Source organism: Musa acuminata, chromosome BXJ2-4 (genome assembly GCF_036884655.1).
Source record: "Musa acuminata AAA Group cultivar baxijiao chromosome BXJ2-4, Cavendish_Baxijiao_AAA, whole genome shotgun sequence".
In the NCBI taxonomy this organism is placed as follows: domain Eukaryota; kingdom Viridiplantae; phylum Streptophyta; class Magnoliopsida; order Zingiberales; family Musaceae; genus Musa; species Musa acuminata.
This window is the reverse complement of record NC_088341.1, coordinates 30,826,775-30,853,081: the sequence shown is the minus strand read 5'-3', so window position 1 is coordinate 30,853,081 and position 26,307 is coordinate 30,826,775. Positions and strand designations below refer to the sequence as shown.

General features: G+C 40.5%; 4 protein-coding genes, 1 long non-coding RNA gene and 1 pseudogene across 5 annotated transcripts; 2 read left to right on the top strand and 4 right to left on the bottom strand.

Annotated features, from left to right (window-relative positions):
• The first annotated feature begins 208 nt into the window (after positions 1–208).
• Positions 209–2,090, top strand: LOC135609101 (UDP-glycosyltransferase 86A2-like). Its single transcript, XM_065102190.1, has 2 exons — positions 209–814; positions 897–2,090. The coding sequence occupies exons 1-2, from the start codon at positions 229–231 to the stop codon at positions 1,802–1,804; spliced, it is 1,494 nt and encodes a 497-aa protein (XP_064958262.1). The 5' UTR covers positions 209–228; the 3' UTR covers positions 1,805–2,090.
• Positions 2,091–4,727: 2,637 nt separating this feature from the next.
• On the bottom strand, positions 4,728–7,157 carry LOC135608740 (laccase-17-like; annotated as a pseudogene).
• Positions 7,158–7,287: 130 nt separating this feature from the next.
• LOC103983515 (14 kDa proline-rich protein DC2.15) lies at positions 7,288–7,994 on the top strand. Its single transcript, XM_009400768.3, has one exon. It carries the CDS (start codon positions 7,359–7,361, stop codon positions 7,752–7,754), a length of 396 nt encoding a protein of 131 aa, XP_009399043.2. The 5' UTR covers positions 7,288–7,358; the 3' UTR covers positions 7,755–7,994.
• A 1,777-nt stretch (positions 7,995–9,771) lies between these two features.
• Positions 9,772–10,432, bottom strand: LOC135610267 (14 kDa proline-rich protein DC2.15-like). The gene has a single exon (XM_065104565.1). The coding sequence runs from the start codon at positions 10,378–10,380 to the stop codon at positions 9,997–9,999; it is 384 nt and encodes a 127-aa protein (XP_064960637.1). The 5' UTR covers positions 10,381–10,432; the 3' UTR covers positions 9,772–9,996.
• A 6,903-nt stretch (positions 10,433–17,335) lies between these two features.
• Positions 17,336–18,377, bottom strand: LOC135609100 (uncharacterized). Its single transcript, XR_010485682.1, has 3 exons — positions 18,172–18,377; positions 17,973–18,060; positions 17,336–17,883 (listed from the first exon to the last, which is right to left on the bottom strand). It is a non-coding gene; the product is annotated as an uncharacterized LOC135609100 (long non-coding RNA).
• A 3,169-nt stretch (positions 18,378–21,546) lies between these two features.
• LOC135610264 (delta(24)-sterol reductase-like) lies at positions 21,547–25,610 on the bottom strand. Its single transcript, XM_065104563.1, has 3 exons — positions 25,450–25,610; positions 22,436–23,683; positions 21,547–22,193 (listed from the first exon to the last, which is right to left on the bottom strand). The coding sequence occupies exons 2-3, from the start codon at positions 23,672–23,674 to the stop codon at positions 21,750–21,752; spliced, it is 1,683 nt and encodes a 560-aa protein (XP_064960635.1). The 5' UTR covers positions 23,675–23,683; positions 25,450–25,610; the 3' UTR covers positions 21,547–21,749.
• Between the last annotated feature and the right edge of the window lie 697 nt (positions 25,611–26,307).

The following is a 26,307-nucleotide window of genomic DNA, read 5'->3' as shown; positions in this document are numbered from 1 at the left end:
CGAACCGAACCAACCCTTCCATTGGTCAGATTTGAATTAGGCTTCTCAATTGAATAAAAAGGATCAAACCAATTTTGGGAGTATTTTTGATATTTTAAATAAAACGGTGCTCAGTTAAAAACCAAATACAAAGGCGCTATTAAACCTTTATTATTGAAGATTTTTCTGAATAATTTATCCCCGAAAGAATCTAATTTGAAATTTATATTTAATATGTTGGATTGAGTGATGTGCAGGTGGTCACCGTCCGCAAGGTTTCACAGCAAAAACAGTAAAAGAAAAATGGCCGATTCGGAGGGAATCACCAAGCACCACGCCCTCTTCGTGACCGTGCCCTTCCAAGGCCACTTCACGCCGGCCGCCAACTTCGCTGTCAAGCTCGCCGCCAGGGGCTTCATCGTCACCTTCGTCACCACTGAGGCGTTCCACCACCAGCGCGCCGCATCCGGTGCCGTGTCCGTTGACGGCCACGAGGTCTTCGCCGACGCCCGCTCGATGGGCATGGACATCCGCTACGAGCTCGTGAGCGACGGCCTGCCCGTGTCCTTCGATAGGACCTTGCATCGGGATCAATTCTCCGATGCCTTCTACCACCTGCTCCCCTCCCATGTCGAAGAGCTGATGCGGAAGCTCCTGCTCGCGGAGCCCCCTATCGACGTCCTCATCTCCGACACCTTCAACGTGTGGCCTTCGACCTTGGCCAAGAAGTTTGGGCTGCCTTATGTCTCCTTCTGGACCGAGGCGGCGCTTGTCTTCGCCATCTACTACCACGTGCACCTCCTCGTCGAAAATGGCCACTTTGGTTCTCCTACAGGTTGGTATACATCCTTTGCGACGAACACTCACCTTCGTGATGGATCGATCGACCTTCATGGTTTTTCATGGTGACCGAACAGAGACTCGCAAGGATACCATCGTGTACATACCCGGCGTGCCGTCCATCGAGCCGACGGACCTCGTGTCGTTCTTTCGCTCGCCGGAGGCGTCATGGCGGGTGCTCAGGAACGTCGGTAAGGCATTCGAGGAGGCCAAGGGGGCCGACTTCGTGCTGTGCAACACGGTGCAGGAGCTCGAAGCAGAGGTCATCGGGGCGCTGCAGCAGGAGCGGCCATTCTACGCCGTGGGGCCCATCGTTCCCTCCTCCGGCGAAGGCGGGGCAGCGACCAGCCTATGGCCCGAGCTGGATTGCTCGCAGTGGCTCCACTCCATGCCACCGCGCTCCGTGCTCTATATTTCGTTCGGAAGCATCGCCCGGGTTAGCAAGAGGGACATGGACGAGATCGCCTACGGAGTCCTCGGCAGCAAATTCAGCTTCATATGGGTGATTCGGCCAGGAAGCGGAAGCTCGGAGGCCACCCCACTTCCCGAGGGGTTCATCGAGGCATGCAAAGGGAGGGGGATGGTGGTGCCGTGGTGCCGTCAGAAGCAAGTCCTACTGCACCCGGCGGTGGGCGGATTCCTGACGCACTGCGGGTGGAACTCGATCCTGGAGAGCATGTGGTGCGGGGTGCCGATGCTGTGCTTCCCGGTGAGAGCGGACCAGCCAACGAACCGGAAGCTGGTGGTGGAGGACCTGAGGATAGGGATCGACGTCGGAAGCATCGGTGAGGTGAGGGGAGCGGAAGTGTCGAGGAGAATCGACAGCCTGATGGGAGAAGTAGGCGGTGCGCTGAGGAAGGAGATGGAGGGAGCTCAGAAGGCGGTCAAGAGTGCGGTGACTCCGACTGGTTCGTCAAGCAAGAACTTGGAGCAGTTTACTGCGGATCTGCTGAAACATCTGTCGGATAAGAAGCGAGAACGATGATGGTGTTGGTGTGATGTACAAAGGAAAATGTTCCTAACTTTTTACTGCATCTGAAACACTACTTTGGATGTTTGATTGTTGAGGAGGCGAGTGGTTCTCAAAGGTTGTTTGATTGTTCCCGATGATACCAAATCCCATTTTTTTGGACGTCACTTCATTTATTTAGCTAGATTGTGGTACCGATGTGTGATGAAGATTCGAAGAGGCCTAATGTATAGTCTCATGTAACTTTCATCACATATTCCGCTCAATGAGCATCCAAAATGTTCAACCTAAGTTAACAATAATACCAGCGCATTGGATCTATGTGTCAATTGGGTTGGAACAAATATGGCATTGGTCAACGATAGAGTTTGACTTGCCTCACTATTCACTTACAACCTTGGTAAAAAGGAAAGGACACGTTCACCGAGTTCCTTGTTGGGTCTATGGGAAGTTAGACATGGATGATTTCATGGAGTAACCATCATCACCTTCTTGTAACTATTTTGATGGATGAGGACGAAGGACCTATGGGTCTCTTTTCCCAATCACTTCAACGTCTTGGCTTTTTTCCCAGCCGAAACTGTGGGGTTATGATCATACAAATGCAATAAAGATGTAATCTTTTCCCAACCAAGGTTATGATCTTACAAATTGCAATAAAGAGGTAATATCTATCTTTCTTTTGTCAACATCAACGTCTTGCACAATTCCAAGTGTCCCGTGTGCTTCATATGATGATAAGAATTCTTCTACTTTGTTGTACATTCGTGTTTTCTCTTTTGTTTTTTGGTGTCAAAATTAGCATGCAATAGTAGAGGAAGCAGCAGACGCCAGAATCTAAGCACCGGTGTAGAGTTAACGACACAAGGAAGGCATTAATTCTTCATCAACAAAACAGGCCAAAAATCAACAACAAAAAGCTAAAGAGAAGAGAAATGCAATCGAGCACGGCATGAGATGTTCGTGAGAGGATTAGCTGCAGTTGTATTTTAGGTTTAACTAGAAGAAAAAATGAAAGAAAAATACACTACTTATTAAATAAAAAAAAAATAAATCGTATCGTATCCTTTCTTTATTGATCTTTCTTTTCGTCTCTAAATCTAGGACTTTTAATGTAGGGGATGAGTGAGATATGAGATGGGCAAAAATAAAAGGTGTCATCAAAGGTGATAAGGTCAACTAGTTTGAGAAAGACAAGGGGTAGTAATAAAGATATTAATTTATCTACATAATCATAACTTGATTATATTTTAATTAGTTTGAATAATAATTTAATAAATTTAAATAAATATAAAATAATTAGACAAAGAAAACTAAGAGACGTTAAGAAAACTAAAAGTCGAAAATTAAGTATGTCAAAAGCTAGTCTTAAATAGGATATAATAAAGGGCTAAATCAATCCTATTTTTCAAATTAATATATTACTCAACCTTTGAGGGTAGGAAATATTTTTCTCATAAATAACCCTTAACACAATTGAAAATGATATAATGTTATTAGCATTGGACGGTGAAACAGTGGTCGAGCGAATGGCATGGTAAAAATGTTCATGCATAATATGGTAGTTATCGATAGGAGCTAGCGTTGTTACCATGAATGTGATGGTATTGTCATGATGGTTGAAGATGAAGTCGGGTGATGGGAAGGAGGGAAAGGGAAAGAATGGATAGGGTAGGATCTCTCTCTCTTGACTCTCTCCTCACTCAAGCTTCTCACCTAATATTCTTGATAATTATGAACACTAAACTCTTCATTCGTTCATTCATTAACTCCAAATTGTGAGGGTTTACAAAGCTTTTATAAGGATGAATATTCCTTGAATGAGAATCACATCTCTCTTTCTTTAAAAGAAGTTGTTAAGGATCCATAAGATTAAAATAAGTATCCACCCTTTAAATGTCACATACCTTCTTTTAGAAGAGTGATGGGTAAGGATCAATAGGATGAAGATAAATATCTACCCTTGCATGAAAGTAGTTAGAGATTCATAGAATATAAACATATGTTTATTCCAAAATTTTCTATAATGTGTATTTTAAGATGCATGCATAACATCCCTTTTAATAACTCATTCAAGCCTAAATCCAAAGCCTAATACAAATATGTCTCATGCTCAAATCTTATTATAATCTAATAAAAAAATAAAAATATATAAGATAGACTAGTATTTACGCTCATATAACTCAGAGCATCCTCTCATCCTCTTAGACCACCGTAATAGTGTGGTGATGGTCTGAACCCTATCAATTTCTTAATCTCGATCAGGAAGAACCAAAACCACCAACAACAATGATGACTTCACGCTTGCAAGGCCAAATAGAAAAAAGAAAAAAAAAGGGGGCCCTTTTAAGTTGAAAACCTAATCAATTTTTTTTTCAATATTATCCCTAATAAGTCTAATATATATAATTTATGACATATGGATAATATTAATTTCTCAATTTAATTATTTATTAAACTTCTTATTATCTTAAATGATAAAAATATTAATCTAACCCTAAAATTACTTATCATTATATATAAAAAAAATTAAATCTAAGTTAATCATAGTATCTATTTATTGGATCTCACTTCTAATGGTTGAATGTGAGACAAACATTAGCGGTAGAGGAGCTAATTACATATTATATTTTGTAAATAGTTATAATTAGCATCCCGATCTCTATAGTTTAAAAAGTAATATTGGGATATCTACACTTACTAAAAAGTAAAATATTTAATCCTAATTCTCCTCACATCATCAATTTTGTCGATGGAAAAAATTGCATGTGTTATCATATGCAAAAATAATGTGAATGAAAAGATAAAAAAAAATAATTTTATTATCTTTTGAATTATTAATTTTATAGAAATCTTTCTTCCTCTCCGTCTCCGGTTCGAGAGGCTTTCACATAAACTTTTTATTGGTTCCCTCTCCTTCGATTCTCAACACTTTCGATCAAGAGAATATGCATTCTAGTCGAGACAGACCTGGATTGTCGGCTAAGAATCTGTTGACCACCCAACCACTGATCGGAATGTCGATGGTGTTCCTCTCCACCAAATCCACCAAGTTAAGCTTGGCAGGGTCATTCATCGGATCGTAGTTGTCGAACCCTTGCTCGATGATGAAGTTATCGCCATGGAGGTGCAAATTATGGCTCTCCACCCCTAGAACGCTCGTGTCCTGCATCACCAACTTGACATCGGTGTTGAACAGAAGTAGCACAAGCTTGGTCCCATTACTCACCATCGTGTTGTTTGGCAGAGCTCTATAGTTGAATGGCATTAGGGCGACGACAGGGAAGGTCGGGGTGTAGACGTCGTTGGACTTCCCGGTGAATTGTGCATAGAGGAGAGCCGTCGTGGGTGGCCACGAACTTGGTGTTGTTGGGCCCTTGGCACGTCTGGTTCTTTGGGCACGGTCTCGTCCCGAGCCCGACCATGAAGTAGAAGTGTCGACACACTCGCAGGAAATAGAGTTATCGCCAGATTACATAACTTGCCGGTGAAGTTTGCGCCAGAGGCAGTGTCATTGAACCATGGGGCTTGTAGAGCGGGAGGTTCTTATCAAAGCCGATGATGGATGAACAATGGGGCTTTTGGTACTCAAGCACGGCGACGACCATGGAGTTGTCGAACATGCCGGATCCAGTGGCATAATGCTTAGCCATCATGAAGATGGTGGCGTTGGGGTAAGGAGGCTTGGCATAGAGGAGGATGTTGGTCGTCTAGCCCGATGAAATCAGGATAGTCTCAGCATCGAAGGGCTTCACATAGATGGCATCAACATCGACGACGGTGACGGAATGGTTGGTGATACTAAAGAAGAGCTCCGCAATGATTGCAACGTTGGTCATGCACAAGAGGTTCGTCTTTCCTGGCTTCACCTTGAGCTTGAATGTATCAACAATGGTGAATATCCATGTTGTCAGTACGCCAAACACTTTCTATGAAAGCCTCTCGAGTTTGAGCCTAAGAGGAAAGAAAGATTTATATGAAATTAATAATTTAAAAGATAGTAAAATTATTTTTTTATCTTTTTTATTCTCATCATTTTTATACGTGAATATGAGCTAATTAGCCCAATAGTGAGCTAGGATTTAGAGAATTTAACTTGTGCTAGAGCTAAATTAGATCTTGATTAGTCCTTTTATAGAATCTAACTTGGTTGAGACATAGAGTTTGACTCTTACCGCATAACTAAATTCATCTATACACTTTTTTCACTAATATTTGGCCTTGGTAAAGGATATAGTTAGACTTGCGTTGCTATTGATTGATGTGTCGGACATGATTGACTTCCCACACTTCTTTTGCCCCTCATTTGTGCTATACTGTATATTTTATTATTTTTTAATCTGAGAAAATGTACTCAATAAGTATTATCGACAGAGGGTAAGAAGGAAATGTAGAGGAAGAAAATATTATATACGCTTAGCATCACTATCACTTCTTAAGCTCACATAAATTTCAAATGTTTAAGCTCAATCAAAATCTATGTTTATGAGGTATAACCTAATGGTGATAGTAGCATTTAACCAAACTAAATCACTAATCTAAAATGCTTAAACCAAACTTAATAGTAGTATATCTTCGATTTATTATGATTAAATTTAATTCTTAACCCACTTCAAATGTGGGGCTAAATCAAAATCTTATAGTAAGCAAAAACTCTTATATAATTTTGTCAAAATTCTTATAGTAATTTTACACCTTAATTATTAGTTTGATAGTTGTATACTAAAGGGTCATGGTTTTAAATCTCATTCGATATATTTTTTAAGGTATAAGTAAACTTAACCGGTGAAGATTTTGACAATCGCAAGGTCTTGAACTCGAATTTCACCTTCGTTATTTATCGCTTGAAAAATAAAATCATCTCAAAATGGTTAGAAATATCATGGCATGTTATTGTTGTTATAGTAAACTTCGATTATACTGATCAAATGTGAAGCATTTTCATGCTATCTCAAGATAATTGTGTAAACATAGTCTATCTTATAAGGTTTTCCCCGTTAGAGACCATCACATATAAGGAGGTGGTCATTTAACTTTTGGTTTCTTATTATAGAGGTAACAACACATTCATTATGTTCTTGTATTGTTCAGATCCCACATGATGGATGGGATCCACATAAATGATGCCATTGTTTCTATTCTTTCATTTTTCTTGTGCAAAGATGATACGGAATCAAGTTCTTGTTGGATTTATGCACCTAAGTATTCGTTTTGGCCATCTTAAATCATGCTGTGGCAGAAAACAATGTTGATCATTGATGAATCTGCAAAAGGAAACCCATGCAACAGGAGGTGACCATGTTCAAGTAGAACGAGCATGAAATAAGCCTACCAAGCATCTTGGCTTCCTCTGAACCATCCACGCCATTGCCAGCTAACAAGCTTTGGCCACCGATCTCATCCTTCACATGGCTTCTCTTGTCATCTTTATCCTCGACAACTGGACTGCCTGACTCCTCATAGAGCTTCTTAGGCTATATATACTTCACCTTCGCGCATAACTATGCCCATCACAAGCACTTGGTAGTAAGAGTAGTCTACTTGGGTGCCTCGGTAGCAGAAGCTAGCCATGGCGTCCAAAGCCTCAGCATCAGTTGCCCTCTTCCTCACCCTCAATCTCCTCTTCTTTGCCCTCACCACTGCCTGTGGCACCAGTTGCCCCACACCTACACCGAAGCCCACCCCACGCCCATCCTACGGCAAATGCCCCGTCGACACCCTGAAACTGGCCGCCTGCGCCAACGTGCTCAACGGCCTGATCACCGTCGGCGTCGGCAAGTTCCCGAAGCAGCCGTGCGAGTGCTGTACTCTCGTCGACGGCCTCCTTGACCTCGAGGCCGCCGTCTGCCTGTGCACCGCTCTCAAGGCCAATATCCTGGGCATCCACCTCAACCTCCCCATCAACCTCAGCTTGCTCCTCAACTACTGCGGCAAGAAGGTCCCCAAGGAGTTCCAGTGCCCTTGAGCCTCCCTGTCATCTCTGTCGTCTGTTCCCGTAGTGCATGCTTGCTTGTTAGAGTACTTCTCGCGTATTGTATGTTTGTTTGTGGCTCCATTGGAGCTTCTTTGGTTTGCTTGTGGGGTTGAGCCAGCAGCAAAGCAAGAGAGCCAGTGAGGAGGTGTTGATGTGATGCAACCTTGCTGCTTGGTGTCATCCATTGTTGATTCTTTCTTAATTCAAAGCTTGTGCAATTGTTTGGGACAATGCGTGCCTTCAGCTAACAAATACTGACTAAATCATTAACTATCTGTGGAGGATTTATTTTCTTGTATTTTAATTTAAAGATAAAATGAAGAAGAACATAAACCAAGTTATGACTAATTATTCTCATTTCTTTTACCAGGGAGAAGTAAAGGTCTTAGGGTTCAGATCATGCTAAGTGAAGGCAAATCTGTAGTTCAAGGGCATACACTTAGGGTTCCAGATAGAAGATGCATGACATTGGTGCAATTGCAAGTTTCTGTGTTGCTTGTTTTTTGATGTCTTTTCTGATATCACATCTCACCCAGCTGTGCCACAAGACAGCAATGTTAATGATCAATGAGGTTGCAAGAAATAAACAAATAAAAACAAGTTACTGTATTGTTGTATCCTGATTCAAGCGGAGCATAATGTTAGAAATAATTACACTTGTCATTCACATGAGCCACAATGCATGTCTTTTTCGCAGTGACAGCTGAAGAACATGATGAGGGTCTGAAAACATTTGACGGATTTTTTAAGGTGTAGTAGTTCCTTATGGATGTAAGTGGCCACTATCACAAACCAAGGGCTTAATAATGTATTTAGATGGCAAACCCATGTCGATACTATGTAACCCAATTCCTTAATAATCACTTACTGAAAATAATCCATAACAAAATCATTAATTGATTATGACATCATATATAATGATTAGAGAGCTCTTGATTGGAAGACCAAGAATCTTATATATATATATATATATATATATATATATATATATATATATATATATATATATATATATATCATCGTATGTGATAAGGATGTTAGTCAATAATCCTAAGGTCAATATGAGCTATTATGTTATAATTGTAAAATTAATTGATGATCGAAGATTTTATGTAACTATCTTCTGAATTAATTGTCCACTTTAATTCCCATGATCTTCTTTAAAAAAAAAATATCCCTAAGTGTATCCTCTAACCCATATGAGAAAAGCATATATTTTAATTTTAAAAATTTTAAATCTTTATTTACTTAAATATTGGATGAATATTTTTTTGGTACGTCTCGAAAGTAATTTTTGTAGGATCACTAGCTGAATCCTCTATCTTCACCATATTCATGTTAAGTTTAGTTTGTATCCACCCTCTATTATATGGCATTTATCTCAACCTCAAAATAGACAAATATTCTTGTAAAGGTAAAAAAAGGTTCTCATTCCTAAAACTTATTAAGTAATGCTTGAGAAACTCCAATTCGATTAATAAATACCATTAATTTAAGGAGTCCACGCAATCGCATCATGTTGTTGAGAAAGGACAGAGTAATGTTTTATTATATTTGTGTGAATGAGGAGTGGAAAATGAAGTTTTCTGATGCCAACCTGAACATGGAATTGTAGCTATTCCTGTACAATTCAGGAGTCCTTCCACTGTCATATAGTTTAGGTTCGTCCTTTTTTATTATTATATTTCCATAAAGCCATATGTCATTTCAATCAACATGGAATATATCATACTAAAATAGTCTCACCAATAGAATTCAAGTTGTCCATTTCTTCAATTGAATTGATACCGGATTTAGCACTCCCTCTTGTTGGCTCAAAATGAATCATGGGGTTCCAAGTCCAGATTATGTTCCAAACGGGAGACTGTGCTAAGTATGAAGTATGAGATGGAGAAGAGCTATTAGACTGGCTACATATATATATATATATATATATATATATATATATATATATATATATATATATATATATATATATATATATATTAGTGACTCGATTAATGACGAATTGTCACAACAATTATATTATTGCACAACCTTGGAATCAACAAAGAATAACAAGTACATTAATACACCAACACTTACTCACCATCATATATCTTGAAACATCGAAAGCAAACCAAATTCTCCCGTCGAATAGAGAGATAACTAACACGCGCGTCGAACACCATACTTGACGACCTTCACATGAACGGAAAGGATATAGAGATGACGGAGACGATGGGTGACGGGCTCAAGGGCACTGGAACTCCTTGGGGACGTCCTTGCCACAGTAGTTGAGGAGCAGGCTGAGGTCGATGGGGACGTTGAGGTTGATGCCGAGGATGTTGGCCTTGAGGGCGGTGCAAAGGCAGACGGCGGCCTCGAGGTCGAGGAGGCCGCCGATGAGAGTACAGCACTCGCATGGCTGCTTGGGGAACTTGCCGATGCCGATGGTGATGAGGCCGTTGAGCACGTTGGCGCAGGCGGCCAGTTTCAGGGTGTCGATGGGGCATTTACCGTAGGACGGCTTCGGGGTGGGCGTGGGGCAGGTGGTGCCGCAGGCACTGGTGAGTGCGAAGAAGAGGAGGTTGAAGGCAAAAAAGAGGCCAAGCGAAGCTGAGGCTTTGGACGCCATGGCTTCTCAGAAACAACTCACTAGGAACACTTGCAAGTGGTTGTGATGGATAGCTTGGAGGTGGAGTGCCGAGGTATTTATAGAGAAGAAGCTGCTGCATGTGTAGGTTACTTAATGCTTGGTGCAGCTGTTGCAGGGGAAGATGACAAAGGAAGCCATGTGGATGATGAAATGGATGGGCAAGGAGTTTTAGCTGGCAATAATTCTGGTGATCCGACGGAAGCAAGTTGCATGTCGACTTGTTACCTACCTCTCATGCGGCAGTGAACACCAGTAAGTGCTTGCTTGTTCTTGTTCGTTTAGTCTTTGCATCTTCATCAGTAATAGACATGGAAATCACGTGGCTCTTATTAAATTCTGAAACTTAAAACTACGAAAAATGGAGAGAGTCTTTGCGTTATACAATGCTACATGTCACCCTCGATCTTCATGCTGTATCTCATCTCACCTATTACAACCTCAACTTCTACTTAGCAACATACATATCGATACGTGTGAAGCTCCCAGTAACAACTATTTATTTCACCATGCTTTGGCCATAGATGTAGCAGCAGTGGGAAACACCCGTGTGTACGTAAAGGTTTACAGCAAGCATCAGTTGACTTTTCCAGCTCATTTTCTGTATCGATACAAACAACATACAGGACGGTAAGCAAGCATACATGATTGTGAGATCATCATCAAAGACTTTTTATATATGTTGTTGTAGATAATAGTGATTATCCCCACAATATTTAGACTAAAACCTAACCCTACTCAAACTATGAAGTCTATAGTTTTTGCCCCCTACAAGTGAACAAATGCTTATATCGGCCAACTCTCACGAAGAATATGATGATCCTGCATGCGTTTGATGCGCATTCTTCAAGTACTTACTGTACAATCTAAAGATAAAACTTTGGAAAATCTTCGTGCAGTCACCATCAACGTACGTGTGAAAATTACTATCCTAAAGGTTGTTTCTTGGAAATGCTCGTCCGACCTCTTGATCATACGTATCTTTCCTTTGCTGCATGGTAGAGCAGATATGTCGCAGTGGCCGACGGTGATCGACGTGACACATCAATTGAAGACAAAATCGCTAGTAATCCAATCAACAAACAACACAGACTAATTGGATGGTTGATCCGGAATTATCTGAAGATATATAAACGGGCTCCACATGGGGAGGACCCCACCGGTGTGAACAACAGAAAAGCCGAGGGTTGGCACCGGCATCGAGACTCGGAAGCAATCCCCAACGAGGTTATTAAATGGGGTCGTACGACTCTCGTGACACCACCACAGCTTATGAATCGAGTTGTTATTTTGCTGCCCTGTGCATGGTTCCATGAAACCACCCCGTGATGCATGGCGACAAGTAGATCGATGTCGATCCGGTTTGCATGCATGCATGAATGACCCTGTTAACGGAATGGACGATCTTGCAAATGAGAGGTCTCCGTCAGTTGTGATGCAGTGGGATGGAGTGGCGGACAACCTTGCAAATTATTGATCTGGCATGCATTTAGTGTCTGTTTTAAAAAGGTCAGGTTGATGTAATGAATAATAATAATCCTGCATAAGATCCACAATTTCAGATGGAGTAGTCCAACATGCCCAATAATAAAAGGAAGAGAAAAGATGTGAATAATTATATATTATCTTCTATAATTAATAATATTATAATATCTATATTTTGAAAGTAGTATTAGAATTCCTACATGTGAAATATTTAATCTCAATTCTCTTTACGTTATTAACTTCTTTCACACAAAAAATTGCACATGTTATCACAGTACAAAAAAGATGCGATAATAATATAATTTATCATATTTTAAATTATTAATTTTATATAAACTTTTTTCGATTTCCTTCTCCCCTCCTCTTTCCAACCTGATTGCTCACCCATCACTTGCCCTCTCACCTGTCGCTTGCCCCCTCACTCGACGCCCTTGCTCGTTCGCTGCTCGTCTGTCGCTCCATCATCCCCACCCTGGCCGACAACGATATTGTCGTCTGCCTCGTCATCCCCACCTTGGCCGGTAGTGGTCTCATCGTCGTCAGTGAAGCTTGTTACCTGTGCATGTCACGTGCGTCTCCAATTATGCAAGAGTAGTGAAAAAGATAAAACCATTTCTTTGTGAAACTCTCCTCAGTAACACAATCTAGAGAAGGGCAATGACCAAGGCGTTGCGACGCTCTCGCTATTCACTTGATATAGGTCGTTTAAGAATGAAAAATATCATATTTATGGTTTGTGACATTTATATTACCAACCACACTTCATCCTCCTTAATCCTCCCGCTCTTACATGGCTGATGGATTAGAAAATTATTTGAGTGGTATCAGTTTTGTCTGTGTAAAAAGAGAGACGGATGTTAACTCATGCAGATTCCCTATATTTTGATTCTTGCAAAGAAGAATTTAACTTTCCAAGTTTATGAGATTGGAGGAATAAAAAGAGGAGCATGTATATTTCTTTCAAAGGCTTCACTGTGAAATATATAATATACATATGGCTGTAAGAATGTCAGCTTAGAAGCTTTATTTAGAGAAAGCCTTATCTCAATTTCTTTTTTGGGTTTGGAATTAGTTCAATCACTTGCATCCCATAGCTCTTAAAAACTGATCCATCTTGTAGCCAATTATCAAACTAATCATGAATTATGAGTTCTTTCACAACCTAGTTTATATGCAAAGAGATCAAGCATGCAAACTGATGCCAAAGAGTTTTGCTTCAAGAATGGTCATTGGAGATAATATCCAAGTTATTTAGCATTGTTGCAAATCACTGAAATATATTGGCACTAGGGGACTCCCAATCCAGCATCATATCGTAAGTTAATTAGTGGAACTCCTTATTGGCCAAATAATCTAGACTCTTGATCACCACATGAAAAGTTCTGAAACAACAACATACGTAGTAGGATGGTTGACACGATCAGGGAACTCAGTCTCGAAAGATTGTTACAATTTGCCTCTTGAAATGTGAAGAATCCTGCAGTTGCATGGACCATTAGGTGCTTGCTGTTGTTAACATCCAAGCAACAGATCAATAATATTGATTTACACAATAACTAATACAACAAGACTGACATCCCACGGTGAGTCACACGACCCATAAGTTGATGCTGCCAAATGAGTCAGATCCGATATAGATAATGACACATCTATTTACCGACCAAAGAACTTCAAGATTTCATTAGCACTTTGTTGAAAGAAAGTTACTTAAAACAAGACGGAACACACAAAATGGTTTAAGATCTTGCATTCAAAGATCATATCATTTGGGGGTAATTATAGATTACTCCTGTAGTTAATCATGATTAGTATTATAATCCCCATACTTTAAAAAGTTGTAATAGAATTCCTACACATATGAAAGTGAAATATTTAACCATAATTCTCCTTACATCATTAACTTCATTAACGGAAAAAATCACACGTGTTATCACATGCAAAAAGGACACAAAAGAAAAAGATAAAAATATAATTTTATTATCTTTTTAATTATTATTTTTTTATAAACTTCTCGCCCTAGTTGATTCTCTCCTCCCCTCCTCTTTCCAACCTGCTCACCCGCAGCACCTGCTCGCCCAATCTCAACTCCAGGTCTTGCTCGCTTTTCGTTTTTGCTGCTGCTGCGACCACAAAGTAGCTCTAGAAAGCAGTTGATGGTCTACGAAGCAAAGATTCATCTTTTGGGGTTAAAGAAGAGAATTTACTGCTCGCAGATAATGCGTGATTTCTCTTTGGTCTGGTTGATGTAGTAGTGATAATGCACCATTTTGTGCAAGCATTTAGTGTATCTTTTAATCGTGTAGATCTGCAAGGAACATGAGATTCGTGCATGGCATTCTGATTGCCGCATTTGATCGAACCTGAGAAAGGAATGAAAGCACCAATTAAAATATCCCACCCATATTATCTCAACACTTTTATACATATTTCATTATAAGAGTATGTTTACATGATAAGAATTGAGATTAAATGTTTCATTTTCATAAGTGTAAGAACTACAATACTATTTTTTAAAGTATAAGGACCGGAATACTAATCATAATTAACTATAAGGAATAATATATAATTAACCCTATTAATATATAATTAATCCTATCATTTGACTAATTTATTGCAACGATGCATGCCTGAGGAATATAACGGTAGCATAGATCGTTATGCTTTAGAAGCATGTTCATGCATTTTCATTGGTCCTATCCTGATCTATCCTTCAATAAAATTGTTGGTATCCATGCTGTATATGGTAGATTTATGCACAAACACACAGACTTATAGAGCTTCTGGTGTACCAACTTTTGATACTTGTGATAGTTTACTTGTAACAAGTGATACCAAATCTAAAGCCCCTCCTTGTCAGCTCTAGAAGGAATAAAAATAGGTTCTAGTCACTATATTGTCAAAAGGATGCATGATCAATTCTACATGTGAGTTCTATTTAAGTCCTAAAGGACGAGCCCTGGCACCACAGTAAGGTTACTCTTTGTTACCGAGGTTCAAGTAATGAAAACATCTTTTCTACTTGGAAGGGTGAAGCTGCATATATTGAACAGTCATATTGGCAGAATTTGATTGTGGCACACTTCTCAGGTCACCTCAAACACAAAATCACATGGAAGCACTGTTATTAACAAGTAATTGCAATACTACTACTTAATCTTTGGTAACAACAGGCTTAAAGTCAATTATTTTACAACCTCAACCTGTTCCAGGCAAATCGACAAGTGATTTTAATGAGCTACCAAAATGAATTTGGTTCAACTATGGGGAGAAGAAACCTAGTTTGCAAGCAAACTCAAACCTGATCATTCAGGTAGGAAAAGAGTTACCTTACTGTTACACCTAGGCTTGCCATTAGAGAAAAGGAGCAACCATCATCTGTTGCCTTCTTCGTGGTCCTAAGTAAGAACATCTCAAACTCACAATATCACGTAGAAGAATTGCTATTAACTAGTATATGCATTGCCACACAGTCTTTGGAGACAACAAGCCCCAAAGTTGACTATAAAGATTGATCACCCACAATAAATGAGACACATTTTTTTCAAATGACAGAGAAGGTATCTCCTTCCTAGAATACAAACAAGATGATTTCTCATCCTAATGCTGGACAATTTTTATTTATTATTCTTTTTAAATAAATTTATTGGGGATCACATTAGTTACCAATGTATCTTAAAGAGAATAAAAAAAAAAAAAAAACCAGACAAAAAAGGAAGGAGACAAATTTTAAGCTTGGTTGCTAATTACATAACAGAAATGAGAAGTGGCCTATAAATAAATTTCATCATGATCGAACATTTTACAAAAAAGAAAGCTTATCAATCAAATATCTTATTAATGAATAAAATTATTTGCCAACAAAAATTTGAAAATTCATCTTCCCCAGAAAAAGAAAAAAAATTGATAGATTTATCTTGATGCAATTTTCTTATTTTCACAGTTTTCCTTTTTATTTCATGTACTTAAGAGGTTTATAAAAAGAGCCAAAAGAGATTATAATCAGAAAGATTAACAAATGAATGAATGAAAAGTGTATTCCTATTATTACATGTCAGAATCAGATTTGGCATCAAAACATGTATCCTGTATCATATCATCACCCTTATCTCTCTTCCTTCTCAATGGACACATCGACTCAAAAACTAACATGATCTAATAAGGCCAATTGCACTAGGACAACAATCAAGTCAGTATCAGCAGAGGTTGGAAATTTCAAAGCTGGAACATTGTACACTCACATAATAGTTTACCTTTAATAAGATCCAACTACAATGACACATGAGTGTCAAACTTAAAATTAACATTGTACACTCCCATAATACTGGAATATGTCTAACAACATACATATGCCAATATTGAAATCAATATCCTAAGCATGTGGAATGTACGCTACGTAAGTGGTATCCAACAACCCAAGAATATGACAATGTACGCTCATGACAATATGATCAATTGTATCTCCAATGCATCCTAAGACTCATTTACTACATAGGCATCCCTACAACCTGTGCCACTGCTCATACAATAACGAACAGCCATGTATCACCAAGGTGTCACAATGCATACTTACCTACTACATAAGCAATTTTGCGAGAAGACAAGAGTGTCCAAAAGCTTGCATTTTGCATTATGCACTCCAATGATCAGGGAACATGTATAATAATATATACAGGCATCTGTGTCTTCACATGTAGACGCGGATCGAACACTTTGAGCCTCCTGAATGACACGTGGTCGACCAAGCACCCAAGAAATTAGCCATAATAAAAATGACAAATTGTATGTCGCCTAGGCATCCTAAGACAGATTTATTACCTAGGCGTAACCAACTACCATGCAACTACCTCTAACACCAATGACCAACTATGTAACACCTAGATGTCCCAGTGCACATTTGACACCTAGGTGATAACTCAACCATTCAAACAACTAGTCTGAAGGAGTGATCACTACCTAGGTGGTAAACCAACTACCCAAGAAACTTCCCGAAAACACTAATGATCTACCATCTCTGGCCTAGGCATCTTGAGGTGCATATCCTACCTAGGAGGTAACAACCAACCACCCAAACGACTGACTTGGAACAACATGACAACAATGATCGACCATATGATGAGAAAACTACTAATTGTATTCGTGTGATGGAATTGACTAATAAAGCATCAGGACAAGTTTCATCCAAATCATAAACAAATGTAAATATGTGATGCCTGTTTTACATAATGACCCGTCCAATTTATTTGACATTTGCGAAAAACTTGTAACTTCAAAACATATCCAGTTTTCGAGGACAAAACCTTATTTCTATTTTTTTTATTAGGTGCTTAAGTTAACTGAGAGTATAATCTAATTTGGTTTAAAATAATAAACTGATAAAGTAACACGAAACTAAGCTCTTATGTGCAAAAACCTTGTGCTCTTAGTTCAGCTGGCTTGTAATCTCAACCAAGTTCCTGCTGCAAACTATATTTGGCTTACAAAAGAAACCCCTTTTTATTTCCAGAAATAGTCTCACATATATACGTCCTGCCTTATATATGTGATGTCATACAAAAGAAATTTTCAGCTCCTTGATGAAATCTTTACAAGCCACCTGAAGGAACTACAAGGACAACCCCAATTTGGCCCTGATGGTGTTCTATGTGGAATGGTCCGGTCCGTTCTGCTATTCTTTCCCTTGACTGCTTTCCAATGTAGCGAAGTATGAACTTTGAGCAACATAGTGCGTGAATCTTTCTTCAAGAGTATATGATATGGAGATGAATTAGCTGTACACAGGAATACTATGCTGCTCACGGAACCGTAGGAATCATGAAGGCTATCAGCACTTGTACAATTCTTCAAATATTACAAATATTCGTTTATAGTTGGAAGTCATCCTGATGAAGTAGGAGTATCGCTGAAACTTTGGAAGACACATGTAGTCCCTAAGCTTCTTAATGAAAGATTAATGCCAATCATGATACGGTAAAAACAAAAGATTCTGGTGCTTGAGGTGACCTAATCGACGCAAAGAAGCAAAATTCAAAACAGGGCATCGATGTTCGATATAGAGAACATTGAGATTCAAGAAAAGCGAGAGGACTTACGAAGGGTATCTTGGACGCTTTGTCATCCACACGGCTAGCAAACCGAGCGACGCGAAGAAGCTCAGCACAGCCACGCCATCGCTTCGGACTGATTAAAATCCCAGAACCCAAAGAATCACGTATGACTCCATTCTCACATTATATTACTCATCCAAAGAAAACCAGAAACAAAATCCTAATTTCAGGAGGATGGGTGTACCTTTCCGACGGTGGGAGCGAGGCGATCTATGCAGGGCTCCGGATAAGGGGTGCCGTTGTCCCAAACCATGCCGGAGCGCGACCGAAGTGCGGAGGCGGCGGGTCGGGCGGCGACGCCGTTGTCGCCCATGATGCGGGATGCCACGCCGCTCAATCTCCCGGCCGTTTCTCCCTCCTCTCTCACTCCCTCGAGCTTTCTTCCGTCAAGCTATGGGGCAATCGCGAAGACTCGAAAACCGTGGGCGGTTCGCTTCGATGTTTACAGTGCCATATCGGATCGGAACTACACCAAAAATGAAACCGATAAAAGCGTCGGATCCAAAAGTGGATCCGAATATGAATTTTCGGGTCGGGTTCGTTGGCGGACGCCCCTCCGGTGTATGTATCATGGGCCGCAAAATCTCATCTTTGCGATTCCGAGCCCAATTGTAGGGTGCATCAACGATAGTTCAGTTGATTAATATGAGTCATAATTAAGCAAAATATGATCTTTTTTCACATCAAACCTTCCTTTCTTAAATCATACAATTTAGGTCAAGACAATAAGTAATTTGCATTGTTTAGACTCTGAGAAGGGGAAACAACACAATGGGTTTCGCCTGACGACCACATTAATTATGCAGCAATTTCTGGAGTAGTACATCTTCTATTCTGTATATATTTCATGACAACGTTGTAAGAGTATGATGCATGTAAGAGAGCTCGACAACGTCGCGTTACATCTCCATTTGGGAAACATCGAGGAAGATCAAATTTCTGAAAGCTTCCTACTTATTGTGAATCGACGGTCCTCGTTGAGCTCTTGGATAGTCCATTGAAGATACGTCGGTGAGAACTCCCGTCTCATTGGATCCTACGTATTCTTCGTTGTACTCGCTCGCTCGCAATGCTCGCACTCGCTTCTCCAGCCTCGCCTACAGAAGAATACATAGATTACCACCTTGAATCCCATACAATTCGAGGAATGCATGAAGCAGGTGCAGGCATTTAGTATCCATGTGATCTTGAACCCTCGATGAGGAGGAGACGGTGCAGGAATAGACCATGAGTGACCATATCCTCTATGCTATAATTAGCTATTGGTTCCATAACTGCAAGCATTCTAAGTACTTAATTTCTCCAGACCCATCCAAGATTGGCAAACGACTTTCTCATTTACCTTTGATTTTGTTGTTTGAGGCAGCCCAGCATGAAAGGAAGGCATTGGAACCTCTCTTCCTGCACAATCTATCGCTGTTAGGAATCCTGAAATATCCATGTTACATGTAGAAAGATGTAGGCAAGATGGTCGAGATAATTCAAGGAGTTCTCATCTATCATTCAAGTGCAATCCAATGTACAAAGACAAGATGTCTAAGCCACTGCAGCAAACAAAACGCATATAGCCAGTATAATCTAACTAATGTGAGGCTTATCAGATGTGTATATGTTTGAAGAAGAGTAGGACTCCACTACTTGTTTCTATCGCGGTGTTTGTGGGAACAAAGTTCAAAGCTTACAAAAAGGAGGGGAGAGAGTGGCATTGGAGTGGGGTGTATCAGTTGTGTGATGGAGGATGGGTCCTTGGTTCAGCATAATCCACATGAAACCCAGGGTGCTCCTCCAGTCCACGACCAGGCACACGCCATGAAGCGTCAACAAGTGACGGGTTTGGAACAGCACCTGACACTACTGCACCCTTCTTCCCCTCGACGTCTTCTCTCGGATCATCTGCAACACCTTTGGATGAGGATGATTGAGGTGTCCTTGCCTGGACTGGAGACTCATCAAGAACGATCACCTTCGGAAAAGCCTAAACAAGAGAATGAGATTAATGGCATCTCAACAACGATAAGAAGCCTTGGTACTTGATAGTGTAAACGGAGTTGCACCAACCTCGTTGGATATATAATATGAACTGTCTGAATCTTTGGCAGTCATCCTCAGATGTCGAGCACTGCATGCGGTGATAGAAAGAGCTGACAGGAGGAGGAAGAAAAGAGCAACAGAAGACATGTTTTGCCGAGTCTGAGAGTTCGACGATCAAAGAGTATTTGTAGACGGCGGCATTAAATGCAGTCTCGCATGGGATCGACGTGAAGTGACGGCAGTGTTTCCTCTAAGAAGACATGGAAAACTATAGCAAACCAGAGAGAAATCAGAGAGAAAGGAGGAGATATGGAAGGGTGTACTGCTTTGTCTAATCCTTCCACTACTCCTCCATTGACAGAACCAGGGAAGAGGAAACTGAGAGGCTTCAGTGGGAGCATCATATATAAGAGAACATGGTGTTGAAGGAGTGAAGCCCAAGGAGGACTTGAGGGCCCCTCATGTTTCTATAGTGAGACCGAGTTAACAGGGAATTAGGCAATTTTGTCGGCTACAACAGGTTTCCTGCCCCCACTGTATACTAATACCAAGTCAGAAAACAAAGAAGTCTTACGGAAGTTGACGGCTTAAAACCCTGCAATTGTCTAGAAGTCAATGCTGGATTAAGTTAATCTTTACATATATCTATGCTGGAAGTTTAATTAGATATGTTAAGCGATTAAGAGGACAAGTAAGAAGCAATGTTTACGTTGAGTTAGATCGAGTTGTTCGTAATAGTTTTTGACTGCCCTCAAATTGACTTTCGAGCACTACCTACCACGGTTCCTGTGGGCCATATGCCACGTGGAGAAGGGGACGGTGGGGCCAGTGAGATCGGAGGTGGGGAACGGCGGGGGGGTGTGGAGGACGACGGCGCATACCGAGGTGGGGTTGGGGAAGGTGTGGGATGCGGGCCGAGTCGATCGGGTTTGACTCAGGCCGTGTCGGGTAAAGGGCGTGCAAAGGGCGCGAGTCACGGCGCGTCGGTCGCTCGGCTCCGTCGTCTCCACGGCTCCTCCCGCCCATCTCCTTCCTAAGAACGATGATAATAATAACAATAATAATAATGATAATTTACGGAAACTTTTGCCTGTTTACCCTCTTACAAATAATTATGTTTTCGTTCTTAAAATGTTTGATGTAGCATCTCTCTCGAATCCCTCCAAATACTAAGATCTCACGTTAAGATTCATAAAAAAATCGCAATTAATCTCTTTAGATAAGGATTATTAAATATTGTTTAAATTTAACACATTTATATATAACAATTCAATTTTCATTAGCATATATCATTAAAATAATGCATTTAAAAAACATTATTATCAATTAAAGTTTGGTTGTAAAATGGTTCCATAATTTGTTTCTCTCCTAATTACTGCTTTTCAAATGTTATTTTCTTTTTCTTGATGAACAATTAGGGTTCATGTCCTGTCTCTTTCAGCATGTTCTTCCAAGTTCTTAACTCTAATCCATTCCAATTCCACAGCTTAACACCCTCATCCCATCTGGGCATGCAGAATGCACACTATAAACAACAAGTCACGTAATAATAGTTGGTAGAGAAATTGAAGACAGCATAGTCAAACATGGGCAACCCTAAGAGTTAAACAAGTTCAACTACAACAGACAGTACAGCAGCAAATAGCCAAGCACACAAGTGGTCACACACAAAAAGTTCATCGGGACTCGAAGAGGTTATGCTGATTCTGAAATCCTCAAGTTGGTCAGAGGTTAAACTTCTTCTGCATAGGCCGGTTCGAGGATCTCGGCCTCAGCTTCCTGCACCTCCTTCTCCGTCTTCTTCCCCTTCTTGGACTTGTAGTAGACACTCATAAAGGTCCCGACCGCCCCATATTTCTTGCGGCAGTGCTCGTATTGCGATCCATCAAACATCCGCCAGAAGTTCTTCTCGGTGAGCTCGGAGACGGCGTACTGTGGCTGGAACCCGTGGTTCTGGATCAACCATTCCTCGAGGTTGCGGACAGCTTCGGCACCATTGAACTCCTCACCGCGGAGCACGGGACCTGGCGCATAGTACACCCCGATGTCCGTGAACATTTGGGCATAGCTCGTGTCTCCCTGTCGGTGATGATGCTCGAAGCCTGGTTCTGGGTACACCATGGTTTTCACAGGAAGCTTGAACAACCGATGTGGACAGAGCCATATCGGATAAACCTGAATGGCAACAAATGAAGGCCAACTCTTTATCAATTATATGTAGCAGGCATCACTAAATGGTAACTTGAACTGTTAATGTTCCATCAATGCAAGTTGATCTATAGCATGACACGAAATTTCTAGTTCATATATTGTCCATGGTTGGCAATATTTTAGAATCATCGCAAGTACTAAATCCAACTTAAACAAATGCATATTAGCAAAATTCCATACCATGTTACTAAGTCATGGATAATTACCTCCATTTCATTGTGACAATATTCTAGAGCATCTCCAACTTTGTACAGAGGAACCAAGAGATCCTGGATCACATGCATATCATGGTAGTAGTTCCTGACCGATTCACCTTGAGTGGCCTTGAGCAAAGAAACCTTCGGAGGCATCAACCAGCCCAAAAACCATCTGAACCACCACTGGTCTCCAAATGGCAGGATCAGCTTGCCTTCCCAATACAAACATCTCGTGTGCCTATGGTAATACTCTCTAGTGGGTATGTACTCCACAAACTCACCCTTCTTGAGTGCTGTCTGCGCGTGCTGGTAAAACCAAGGTTTAAACCACCACCCTACGTTGTTGATGACATTACCCTTCTTCTTCGCTTCTTCTTTAGAGGCATATCTCCCAGTCATGTGCACAGCCTCCGTTGGATTATAGATCATTCCCTCAACAAAGTCTGGAACCTTCGACGGATCTCCATCTCTGGGTGCAAAAGAATCAGCATAAGCCTGTGCAAGTTCCTTCAGGGTTCCACGGTATGGGGTATAGGTAAGCCTCATATATTCCTTAATGGGTATTAGTTTTATCTCAGCAGAAACTAGGAGACCGAGAGTTCCCTGCGACCAAGGGATTCCATAGAAAAGGTCAGAGTATTCGTTATCCTTTGTGCACCTCACTACTTGGCCATTCGCAAGGACAACTTCCATGGCAACAACTGTGTCGGAAAAGAGCCCATAAATGTGTGAGCTCCCCTCGATGCCATAACCATTAATCAGTCCACCAACAGTGAGATCGTCAAGCTCTGCAACGACGGCAAGTGCAAGATTCATAGGAACTGTATATCTAGTTATCTGGCCCATGTTAACAAGTGGCTCCACCTTAGCAACCATTCGCTCTTTATCAACCTCGAGAATGTTTCTGAATGCAGAGAGATCAATTTCAAAATGCCTTGCGCGTTTATAATCAACATTACGCATGCCAACAGCAATATATGGTTTCCTGGCCGTGCACACAAGACCATCTTTCTGGGGATCTCTCTGCTTGAGGCGATTTACAACTTTCTTCACATTCTCTTCATGTTCCTTCTGGCGACGCTTTTCAGATTTCAATGCGGATTTCACATCGCCCAAAAATAGTTTGAAATAGATAAAGCAAGAGACTGGAAGCACAACAAAGATGACAACAATCCATCGGAACTGGACCAGATAATCCACCAAGACTTTCTTTCTTTTGGGTCGTAGAGGTGCTTGCAGATCAGACATGATTGGTACCTGAATTTTGGCAAAACAAAATGATCAACAAACTGTTTCATTTTCTGCAACATTTGTGATCAGGTAGCTTGGTGTCCTTGACTCCCACTACTATGTACCCAACTTGACTCCACAAACGTAATTGTTAAACAAGTCGAAGAGTGATGTGTGTATAAAGGTCAGAAAGACACAGATTCATGCATTGACAGCATGTAGTCATAAGCCTAATCCACATCTTTATATAGCACGATGAATGAGATGTAGATCTGGATATATGAAAACAATTTGAAATTATTTTCAAACCAACCCAGGGCAAGGCTTGTACTAGATAAATATACATTATATAGAGAGAGTGCTCATCTCATAAAATGGAGATGATATAGTCTAACATTGAAGGATAAGCAGACCGGTAACTCAGAGTAATAAACTTGCCACTGATATTGCTAGGGGCAATAGACACCCAACGTATAAAAATACAAAATTCTTCAAAACAGAAGAGAGGTACAAACGCTGATGTTTCACGAACAAAGAGAAGACAGAAACAAGAAATCAAGTCGTTTTTTGCTAATATATGCTAGATCTTTGTAATTGTTTTGGATAATCATTAGGACCGACCACATGTCAGCAACAACCATGGAAAATTAAGCACCCCCAACTACAGGGTCAAAGATAAGCAACAAATTGAGAGAATGTTGGGTTGAGAAGGTCCGATGCTCGATGATCCTGATAGTTCATAGTCGAACCTCATGCAGCATGACAAAAATTTCGGACAAGCACCAGTCAGATTAAAGATAGTCACCTAAGTGGCTGCATCGCTTGGATCAGTCATTTATTATTGCACAGCAAGGGAAGCAGAAAACATCTTTGAAAAATTGGATGATGTTATGCTAGAAAGTTAACAAACAGTGTTCTTAATCTAAAAATCTGAGCAATGAGTTGAGATACCGACATGCAGTCACTTATGATTGCATAGCAATGGAAGCAGAAAACATTTTTAAAAATTAGACCTTCTGGAAAGTTAACAACAGTATGTTTAATCTGAGCAATGACTTGAAACTGACACCAACAGGCAGTCACTTGTGAATGCACAACAATGGAAGCAGAAAACATCTTTAAAAATTAAACCGACATTCTACTAGAAAGTTAAACAAGAGTATTTTTAATCTAAAAATCTGAGCAATGACTTGAAACTGACATCATACCGAGAAACCAACTTCTAAGAGAAAACCAAACAAACAAAATAAAACTTACTGAACAATGCACATAAGGGAGTGAATGCACAGAGAACAGGAAATGCTTACTTAATCAAGGCAGTAAGAGGAAAAAAAAAAAGAAGAAATTATGCTGGAAAAAGAGGGAAAAGGAAAAGAACTGTTTTTTGCATGGCAAAATAAAAAACATCAGAAGATCTAACAAAACTGGAATAACTATGACAAGCGAAACAAAGTTGCAATTTTGACGATATTGCAAGGCACTATGGAGCAAGAAAGAAATATCGCCCGCTTGCTAACGACAACAACATCACAAAGAAGTAGTAGCAGAACGATCCACACACAAAAGTTGAGGAACTTATAAGATCTAACAAAAGCCGATCGACAATGACGAATGGAGAAAAAGTTGAGATTTTGACCATAAATGTAAGCCACTATGCAGTATGAAAGCAAGCTTGCACACTTGTCAGCAGCAACCACAGCACAAGGAAGTAGTAGCAGAAAGAAAGATCCACACACATACACACAGCCAAGCATCATTTACAGGGTCTCTTCAAGAAGCGGAGCAGGGTAGACCTGATGATCAAGGAGGGAGGAGGACGGCGGGGGAGATGAGGAGAGCAGGCCGCCGGGGCCTCAGTCGACGGAAGCAAAGGGGCCGGCCAAGGGATTCGGGTGCTTGGTATGTGTCAATATAGCACCAAAAGATGCTCTTTCTTTTTCGCTCTCTCTCGCCCACTCATGTTCTATATGGCAGGTGGCAGATGATTTCTTTATAGTAATATATACCCAGAAAAAGATGTCACAGCAAGTGGCATGCTCTTGCTGTCAGGGGGTTGGTTTACAACCTTAATATTAATAATAATATTAACGAGAATTCATATCATTTTTATGAGAGTGCATTATAGTTGTACAAGAAGATACAGAAATCCACTTTTGTTGCTGCGGAAAATATTTATATCGAGAAATATCAGAGCAAATCCAACTCATTTTAACAGTTTGGTGGAGCAAAATATCATCAATCACTTGTTTATATTGCATGCCAAACATGTTGAGAATTTCTTTTCCTGCTAAATCTTCGCCGATAATGTTGGTGATTTCATTGTACAAAACATCTCTAGCTGTCAGCCACACAGTTCACAGTAAAAAAAGCATCCATCCTCTAAACTGATCATGGCAGCGTGTCCACAGAGTTGTGGAAATCCTCTTTTGAAATATTACAACTTCACTGTCAGAATCAACATCACCATCACCATCATGCATTGTGCCATCACGACACCCCACTGGAGGATCAGATAGGCAGCAGAGCAAGAATAAATGGAATGAACATGATCATTAATTAACAGCAGCAGCAGCTCCTATTCATGTTTTGTGGCTATTGGGACAAAAGATGCAGCTCAGCAGCTGACAGCAAGAGTGAGAAAGAAGAGGGAG